Raw genomic sequence first — 10,560 nt, forward strand, 5'->3', positions numbered from 1 at the left:
CTTTCCCCCCTTGGTGTCTATACATTTGTTCTCTACATCGGTGTCTCTATTTCTGCCCTGCAAACTGGTTCATCTGTACCGTTTTTCTAGGTTCCACATATATGCGTTAGTATACGCTATTACATATTTATTAATAGTCCTAAATATCTTTAGTTTCTCTGTAAAAGGAAACCTCTGTTCAGTAATTAATATTTCAGTATCTTATTTGGAAATGATCTGGATATTCAATGAATTGCCATCATTGAACTTAATTTAGCAGTTTCAAGTTACAAAAAAAAAATCTGGAGGTCCTATTTTCGATAGATATACTTAAAACATAATTATTCCTAAAGAGTTCACTTAAAACTCTTATTTACATTTAATTTACTTAAAAGTTTCATCATATCAAGTTATTTTTCTTGCTGACAAATTTTGTAATGGGGATAAGATCTTATCTGATTTCTAGTAAACCTAGGTACAATAAAAATATTATACTTAATGTTGATGACCCTAAAGAAATGTCTGTATTAATTAAACCAACAAACAAACTTGTTTTCATTCATTTAAATTAAATCTATTTCATTTAATCTATTAATTCTAGATCATGTGATCCTAAAATTCATTTGGGTTACTTTCTTTTATATTTCTGAGTATTTATATAAGCACTTAATTTCCTTTAAGCCAATTAAATAGAGTCCTTTTACAAATTAATATTGGCAATACCACACCTCTACAACACACATATATAAATATATACACACAGACACATAGTTTCCACTATGTGGACAGAGAATATAGGCAATATGTTATAGTAACTTAATGGAGTATAATCTTTAAAAATATTGAGTCACTACATTGCACACCTGAAACTAATATTGTTAATCAACTATACTTCAATAAAAAACAAAACAGAACAAAACAAAACTCTCTCCTAGGACTGTTTAAAGATTTTAAACATTTTGTTTAAACACAAGTCATTATAAATATACAGCAGAGGAAATTTATTTCCCCCATTATTAAATCATAATTCTAAATCTCTAAATAAGTTGTAAATCCAATTGTAAAAATTTAAACATGAATACATCATTTTCAAAGGCTTATGCGTATTATTATTTGTTGAAAAGAAGCAAATCTCAAATTATCACAGAAAAGAAAGTGGTAGTAAGGTGGTATTTAATAAAATTCTAGACCCTGTAGCTTGGATGTTAAATGGCTGCACTCTTTATTTTGCGGAAATGGCAGAACATTGTCTTTATTTTTCAAACGAAGTCAAATCACAAAATGCCACTTGATGTTAGAAATCTGCATATTTTGTTCTGGCATGGTTTCTTCCATACAGACTTCAGCTTTATGTCCACTAGAAGAGATTAAAATACACAAAGAAAAATAAATTCAATCAAAATATACATAAGGAAAAGTTTATACAAACTGTAAGTCCTCTGGGAAAAGTCTCAGAGAGAGAAGCCTTTCTTATACAAAAAGAATTGTATAAAGAGCTAGAAATGCTATTCTAAATTAAAACAAGGTCACATTCAGATAGAAGCCAGATATGAGAAGCACTATTATCAAATAAATCATATCTGGGAATAAATATGACATAAACTTTTTTTTCTATGAGTCAAGCAACAAATGCTACAAGTAAAAAGAATTTGCAGAAACCAAAACTAACGATCAGGAGAAAGGGTAAAGGCATTTCTGAACATAATGGATTTGACAGAGATGTTAAGCATAAGGATTTTTCTTCCCAAGTCTTATGGTATGTGATTGACTGAGAAGGTATGTTATACACATCTGTTGAGTGTTTGAAGTCTTGAAATGACCCAAAATGAAGTGAACAAGAGGGACAAATAAGTGAAAATGGAAAGATTATGTATATCACTATTAGGAAGAACTGAACCTTAAAATAATACTTCAGGATAATTTTAATATGCATGAATATTATAATTATATAATTAGGAGAAAACTTTTGTTATAGAGATTTTAAACAGACAAAATGAAAACAAAAACTACTTTTTCAAACTTTTCACAACACAACTGAGTGCTCTAGCCTCATCCTGCATCTTCTGTTCTACTGGGCACAATCCATGTTAATAAAGGACTTGTACGTATGGACTCAGACCTTTATTTTCATCCCAAACCATTTAAGATGTACAAAGTAGTGTTATTCTGTGTGGTCTGGTTTTGGTGCTAATCTTACATTCATTACTACTTTGCAACAAGATTAGTAGAGAAATTGAGAGTAAACATTTATGTTCGTTTATAATAATTTGATATTGCCATAACATTTTGATTGCATGTTACAGAATGATCAGTCCACAATGGTTTGGAAATTAAACCAAACAAAATTTATCTTAGCCCACATTTGAGAAGTAGGGAGAGCCTGAGCTTAAATAGGAGGTATTATATATTTTGGTCAACATATAGAAGAAACACTAGGATAATGTATACTTTGGACCTTTGAGCCCCTGACGTTCTTTTTTTCGGGAAAAACGTGTATTTTTTCCTTTACAGAATATCAGAACTTTCATGACTGCCTAGTACTGCCAAAAGAAAATATCTGTATGTTCTGAAGATAACTCCAGAATTTTTGTATTAACGACAATGAATACTAAGTACCAGATTGAGCTCAGGCTTTTCATGGATCATGCATTTTATTTTTTATATTTGTATTTATTTGTGAGACATTTCAGTTGTCTCTGAAAGCTCAAGTGAGTTGGTGGGATAATTGATAAAGAACATTTTGTAGATATTTCTATAAGACACATCTGGTAGCTCAAGAAAGAAAAAGGAGCTTTTTCATGGAATGCCCTAAATGGTCTGGTATTGAGGGCAAGGCACAAAAGGAGGAGATCAATGGCACAAGATATCAGCACTGGAAAAGGGATAGAAAGATTAACCAAACTAGGGCTTCCCTGGTGGCGCAGTGGTTGAGAGTCCGCCTGCCGATGCAGGGAACACGGGTTCGTGCCCCGGTCCAGGAAGATCCCACATGCCGCGGAGCGGCTGGGCCCGTGAGCCATGGTCGCTGAGCCTGCGCGTCCAGAGCCTGTGCTCCGCAACGGGAGAGGCCACAGCAGTGAGAGGCCTGCGTACCGCAAAAAAAAGAAAAAAAAAAAACCACAAAGCACAGATTGGGAGAAAATATTTGCAAAACACATAAAGAACTGGTATCCAAAATATACAAATGACTCAAAACTTAACAACAACAAAAAAAAATTAAAAAGTGGGCAAAAGGTCTGAACAGACTCCTTTCCAAAAAAGTTATACAGATGCAGATAAACATATGAAAAGATTGTCAAGAGTACATATCATCAGGGAATTGCAAGTTAAAACGATGAGATATCACTACACAACTGTCTAAATGGCTACAATCTCCAAACACTGATAACAAATGTTGCCAAGGATGAGAAGCCACAGAGAACTCTCATTCATTGCTGGTGGGAATGCAAAATGATACTGCTACTTTGGAAGACAGTTTTGCCAGTTTTTTTCCAAAGCTAAACATAGTTTTACCATATGAGCCAGCAATTGTGCTCCTAGGTACTTCCCCAAATGAGTTGAAAGCTTATGTCCACACAAAAACCTGCCCATGAAGGTTTATGGCAGCTTTATCGATGATTGCCAAAAACTGGAAGCAACCAAGATGTTTTTCAATAGGTGAATGAATCCATACAATGGATTAAAAAAATGTTATCAAGTCATGAAAAGATATGAAGGAAACTTCAGTATGTATTACTAGGTGAAAGAAGCCAGTTTGAAAGACTACATACTGTATGATTCCAACCATATGACATTCTGGGAAAAGCAAAACTATAGAGATAGCAAAAAGATCAGTGATTGCCAGGGGCTTGAGAGGGGTGAGGGAAGAGGGAAGGGATGAATGTATAGAGCACAGGAGATATTTAGGACAGTAAACAATCTCCTGTATAATATTGTAATAGTATATAAAACGTGTATATATATATATATATATATATATATATACACACACATATATATGTTTGTGCGGGGGAGTGTCTATCAGCTTTATTGAAGTATAGTTGACCTGCAATAAACTGCACATATTTATTTGAAGTGTACACTTTTAAATGTTCTGACACGTGTACGCCCATGAAACCATCACCACAAACAAGATAATACATACATACATATAAAGAGGCTATTTTCCTGATCAAAAAGAACCGATTCAGCAGGTGTATACTTTTCGCCCTTTGTCCTGTATCTTTTTCTTTTGGAACGTGGACACAATCTCTACCTATGTAGACGCTTTTATGAGACAATGAGAATAAAAATCATGTGAAAAGTGTGAAGGATCAAAAAGACAGAAGGAACCTGAGACTTCTTCGATGATTTTTGAAACCACCCTATCAACCCTAGACTGCCTAGGTCAGGAGTTCTCCTTTGGAAGAAAAAATACTCCTATTTGGTTAAACCATTGCAGTTGAGTTTCTCTTATAAGGAGATGAAGTTAGAAATTCCTAACTGACATAGCTATCCATTAGCTGCGCTTATAAAATATTTTCTTTCAAAAAGAAAACCAACAGAAAAAAAATCTTAATGATCAGAAATATAACTTTTCCCAAATCTTTCTGTAATCTTTCTATAATGAAATATAATCCTGATCCTGGAAGTTGCCTGAATAAGGCCAGGGGTCACTACTAAGGTGGAAGAGGAATGGATGAGGAAATTTGGGGATTTTCACCCTGAAGAAAAGTCTGCATATGAAGGGAGGTAACAGCTTTCTTCAAATATCTGAAGGACTTTCCAGTGGAAGGGCCATTGGATTTATGACTGGCTATTAGACGTGTAATTGGTACCACATGTAAAAGGCTCATGGAGGCAATATAACCATGTTATGTGGAAGAACTTTTAAATCCTTGTCAAAAGTATGCAAGGATGGAATATAAGCTATGGTAGAGTTTTCTGATGTTGCCAAGGGTTCAAGCCTAGGCTGAAAACCTATTTGGCAGGAGATTTTGTGATTTATTGTCCAAATAATACAACCCAGAAGATTTAAGTGAATAATTTTAGGGAGTCAGATAATATACGCAAAGGAAAAACTGGAATCCAGAGCACTGAGCTTTCAAAGACCACACTCTTCCCATTAAACCACATCATCTCCAGGAGACAACTACAAAAGAGATTTAAATAACAGATGAGAATTTGATTAGAGGAGTTTTAAGGTATCTTCCCAGACTGCGGTTACTGATTTCTCAAAGGAAAAGAAAGAAACAAAATTTAGAGTGTTCCATAAATGAAAAATTGAGGATGCCTCTTGCATTTAAGGATCTGTTCATTTTAGTGGAGTCTCTACGCTTACTAGGAGTCCTGGTTCTGGAACAGGGGCAGGCCTTGAAAAACGTTTACTAAATTTCCTCTTCTGTTTCCTTAGGTTTTGCATACGCTCAATATGTTTATCTGTGGACTTTGGGAAAATTAAAAGGAAAGAAGACATTTACAATGTTAACAGCATAGCATGCTGACAACATTTTTGGTTTGTGTCCATAAAAAAAGATAAATACAATCAGTGCATACAGCTTACACAGCTACATAGAAATAGGAAAAAAACTTTTTGCAAATGTGTGATTTATAGATGAAGAAAACATTTTGGTGCCTCAGTATTCTTGTTTTTGTGGTCTTAGTTGGGGCACGTGGGATCTTCGTTGCGGCGTGCGGGATCATTCCTTGTGGCGCGTGAGCTTCTCTCTAGTAGTGGTGCGATGGTTTTATCTCTTCTCTAAGTTGTGGCGTGCAGATTTTCTCCTCTAGTTGTGGCGCATGGGCTCCAGGACAAGTGGGCTCTGTAGTTTGCGGCATGCAGGCTCTCTAGTTGAGATGCTTGGGCTCAGTGTCGTGGCGTGCGCGGGTTTAGTTGCCCTATAGCATGTGGGATCTTAGTTCCCCAACCGAGGATCGAACCCGCGTCCCTTGCATTGCAGAACAGATTCCTTACCACTGGACCACCAGGGAAGTCCCACCTCAGTAGAGTTTTCAAATGAAACTATTTACTCTTTATTTCCACTTCATTAACTGTGCACGATAGTGCACAATATGAACAATAGAAAACAATGTTAAGAAGGAAGAATAGGACTTCCCTGGTGGTGCAGTGGTTGGGAGTCCGCCTGCTAATGCAGGGGACACGGGTTCGAGCCCTGGTCCAGGAAGATCCCACGTGCCGCGGAGCAGCTAAGCCAGTGCGCCACAACTACTGAGCCTGTGCTCTAGAGCCCGCGAGCCACAACTACTGAAGCCCGAGCGCCTAGAGCCTGTGCTCCGCAACAAGAGGAGCCACCGCGTGAGAAGCCCGCACACTGCAACAAAGAGTAGCCCCCACTCGCCACAACTAGAGAAAGCCCGCACACAGCGACAAAGACCCAACGTAGCTAAAAATAAATAAATAAATTTATTTTTTTAAAAAAAGAAGGAAGAATAAATCATACAATGATCTTTGTGTGATCTTATATTTATAAAGTTCAAAACCAAGAAAAACAATATCCTTTTAGAAGCACGTAGGTGATAAACTATTAAAGAAAGAGATTAGCTTGATAAAAATAAAATTCAAGGTAGTGGTTACCTCTGGGAGAGACACAGGGAGGTCGAGTAAGGAAGCGGCTCCTAGATGAGTTCAAGGATACTCATGTTTTCTTAAATTGGAGGTATATTTTGTTACCCTGCTGTAAAATTATGTATGCTACATATATCCTTGTGTATGTATCACATGTTACATTAAAAAAAGGAGAATATTAAACCATTTAGGTTATCCTAGTTAAGACTCATTCTGATAGTAGTCACAAGATCCTAGAGTCTCAAGAAAGATAACACAGAAGTGTCTAGCTGATAGAACTTTTGTCCTATTAGGGACGATCACACATAAAGGGACAAGATAAAGTCACACTTTTGAATTAACCATAATTATTTATTTAAACATTACCTGCCTTTCAGTGACGTCTGAAGGATAATGCCATTTTGAGCCTTCCTACATAACATGTAAAATTAAAAAATAAAATAAAACTCATGAGCAAACAGAAAAATCAGCTATTATGATAGGAAGCCTATGCTACTGTTTTCTATTTATGTAATAGACGCCTATTATCTCAACTGCAAGAAGCAGGATCAGAATAAGAGCATCAAAGTAAACATTGGGGTGGAAGATGAGATAGTATTTTGAGAAAAAAGAACCTGCTATGAACCACATTACCAGGACTACTGAGATTTATTCTGGAAGGAAAGGGTGTACAAGAAATCCAAAATTTCATGTTTCTGTTGGTACTGAATATTGTCATGCTGGGTCAATAAGTCATTCAACAAACAGATGACTGCACGCGCCTGGCCCCCAACAGGTGCGAGGTGGGGCTTTTCCTCCTCCCGGTGGGTCCTGCAGCCCAGAAATTAGTCTGCCTCCTTCACCCGGGATTTCCCAACCCCAAAGCACCAACCCCCGCGTAAAGGCCAGCAGCGCGAGCGGCCGAGGCGGCCTCCCATGGGGGAGGCCGGCGCCAGGGCGGCAGAGGGCCCGGGGGGACTCACGGGGTTGACTTGGACAGCGTCGTCCTGCCTGCAGCACAGGCACATTCTGCAGAGCCTCGCAGCGCAGCGGCGCCCACTGCCGGACTCCCGCCAAGTCCTCGCGGGTGCGCCACCTACGGCCCGCGAGCCCCACCCGGTCCCGTCACAATTCCCTTTATCCAGGCCGGGAGGGCCCCGCCCTTTCCCTTAGCTGTCTTCCAATCCCAGTGCCGGGAAGGCGGAGTTCCTAGCCTCGGAAGAGCATCTGTGGAACTAGGGATGTCAGGTCACCACAATCCCCTATCCTTCCGGCTCTGTCGCTCAAACACCCACATAACACCAATTTTCTAGTCCGGAACTCTCTACTCTCTCTCCAGGGAGTTCCCTTCCCTTCTAACACATCTAGCTTAGATTCCACGGTCCCTCACATTAGCCTATCCTCAGGGTTCTGAATTCCAACACCTCATTGTTCTTCCGTCACAGTTTCCAGTTGGATCCATCCAACTACTTGTCTTCAGGTCCATAACCGGGCTGAAGGGGGGGGAAATCTTGAAGATAGCTACAATACATATTCATGATCTCCAGCTTAAACTGGGTCCTCATCGCTGCTTAACCACTTTCATGTTGCACTACCTCTTTCTTTTTAGTACTCCTCAGCATTTCCTTCAAACTTTCTTCCCTCTATTAAAATCTGAATCCACCATCTCCCCATCACTTTTAGCAGAACTAGGACAGTTCTTGCTTCACACACTAATAATGGCTAACACTTCTGTAAGGCCAACTGGCCCGAGGCAGGGGAACACAATCAGATTCACAGGTTGCATCAGACCGAAATTCTCCGGACCACCCAGTTCCAGAAACTGCCCTGGAGACATTCCGGACCACCCAGTTCCAGGAACTGACCTGGAGACATTCCGGACCACCCAGTTCCAGGAACTGACCTGAGGACTTTGAACCCAGCCCAGCCTTCCTGCCTTTCGAGGGGCGGGACTAACGGTCCCCCAGGATACCCGAAAAGACCACCAAATAAGGAATACCCTGCGCCCTCCCAGATTCACCACACCCCTTCCCTTCTTCCCCTATAAAATCTTGCCCAACCCTCGCCCGGGTGCGACTTCTCTGGCCCCTTTCTCTCGGACCAGTGAACCTCGCCCGGGAGCGCTCCCTAATAAAGCTCACTTGAAGCTTTCCTCTGTTTTGCGGTGCCGTTTGTTAAGATCCGACCTTACAACTTCTATAGAGTTTATGCTTAGCATATTAACTCATTAACTTCTTATAGCATCCCAACAGGGTAAATGTGTGATGATTACGGGCTGGAAAATAAGGGACTAGTATGTTAAATAACTTGCCCAAGGTTGTACAACTGGAGAGTGAGCTGGGATTTAAATCCACAGTCTGCCTCCAGAGCCTGTGCTCTTAATACTGTGCTATGCCACCAACTGCTTTTAAAAGCGATAAAACTAATTCTGGGCATGCAGAAAGAATTTAGTAACTGGGAATAACTGCTGCTGCGGTCCATTGCTACTGCCAGGTGAAGTGTCATGGCTAGAGTGACACTGAGAGCAAGAGAACAGGTCTGAGTCCAATCCTTCTCCCCTCCACCTGCCTTCCAATCTTCCTTCAGCACCCACTATTGGCTAAATCTACAAGGACTCCAGCTGGCTAAATTTCCAGCTCTTTTATTTCTAAAGAGAAATAAAATACGCAGAGTCCCAGCCCTGGCTTCACAAAGTAGAATATGGAAGAGTGAGTTTAGAGCTGAAAGACAAAAGGTCAACAAGTGGCACAGCAACCATCGTGCCCTAAATCCCTTTGCAGTCCTTCAACTATACATCTTTGAGAATGGTTTCAGACCTCCCCACTACCCATATTGATAACCTGTATCACACTACAGTCAGCCAATGTCCTGCACCAGACACAAATCTCAAAATGTGATATGGCCAAGAGTAAGGGGCAAGGGTATTAACTTTCTGATTCTGGACAGTATATTTGCATAAAAATTGCCTTTGCAGAAAAAAATGCACTTTAACTGTAAAATAAATTATGAAAACTCCTAAATACTAAATGTAAGCAGAATCAATATTCCTACTTATTCATGTTTGATTGGTATAGAGCTGCAATTCTCAAAGTAAACTCCAGAAAATACCACCATCCCAAAATGTTTTACATGAAATTTTACATGAAAAAACAAAATAAGTAAACAAGCCACACTTCCCTCCTACCTAAAAATGGGTACTGAGTTCAAATAAGTTTTGGACATTATGGGTTAAACAAAGTTAAATAAGTATCTTTACTGTAGAACTACTCAAACCCTATTAATATGCTAAAGTGATTATGAATTTCCAAAAGGGTATATATTATACTTTTGTCTAACTTATTGCTTGTGGGACCCTTTTTCAGTGTCCCATCTGTAATCTCTCTCATTTACACGTGGAGGATTCTAGATTAAAGACTGAATCCTTTTACTGAATAACTAAATATTATTTTATATTACTTTAAGCATGACCTTGCAATGTCATAAATTACATCAATAATTTTTTTTTAAAAATTATTTTTTTATTTATTTTTGGCCGCGTTGGGTCTTCGTTGCTGCACGCGGGCTTTCTGTAGTTGCGGCGAGTGGGGGCTACTCTTCGTTGCGGTGCGTGGGCTTCTCATTGCAGTGGCTTCTCTCGTTGCGGAGCACGGGCTCTTGGCATGCGGGCTTCAGTAGTTGTGGCGCACGGGCTTAGCTGCTCCGTGGCATGTGGTATCTTCCCGGACCAGGGTTTGAACCCGTGTCCCCTATATTGGCAGGAGGATTCTTAACCACTATGCCACCAGGGAAACCCCATCAATGACTCTTAATATCAATATTTAAATCAGATTTTTCCCACATGCAATTGTTTTTCTCATTTTCTAAGCAAAATTTGCTGATCTTTGTTTTATATCTTAAGTGGCCGTTTCATAATGCAAGTAAGATTAACTTGTTAGAGTGTTTCTGCACTGCAGCTGGTATTTTTATTATCTTTGTGTATTTGAAATATATATACTGATGAAATCAGTTGAAGTAACATTGCACTAATAAATGCTATG

At 39.2% G+C, this 10,560-nt stretch overlaps 1 protein-coding gene across 1 annotated transcript; it reads right to left on the reverse strand.

The window, feature by feature from the left end:
* Window positions 1-5,272: 5,272 nt before the first annotated feature.
* Window positions 5,273-7,551, reverse strand: CCDC179 (coiled-coil domain containing 179). Its single transcript, XM_024764617.1, has 3 exons — window positions 7,507-7,551; window positions 6,911-6,955; window positions 5,273-5,404 (listed from the first exon to the last, which is right to left on the reverse strand). The coding sequence occupies exons 1-3, from the start codon at window positions 7,549-7,551 to the stop codon at window positions 5,273-5,275; spliced, it is 222 nt and encodes a 73-aa protein (XP_024620385.1).
* Window positions 7,552-10,560: the final 3,009 nt, after the last annotated feature.

This window comes from Neophocaena asiaeorientalis, unplaced genomic scaffold (assembly GCF_003031525.2).
Source record: "Neophocaena asiaeorientalis asiaeorientalis breed wild unplaced genomic scaffold, Neophocaena_asiaeorientalis_V1.1 scaffold230, whole genome shotgun sequence".
NCBI classification, from domain to species: Eukaryota; Metazoa; Chordata; class Mammalia; order Artiodactyla; family Phocoenidae; genus Neophocaena; species Neophocaena asiaeorientalis.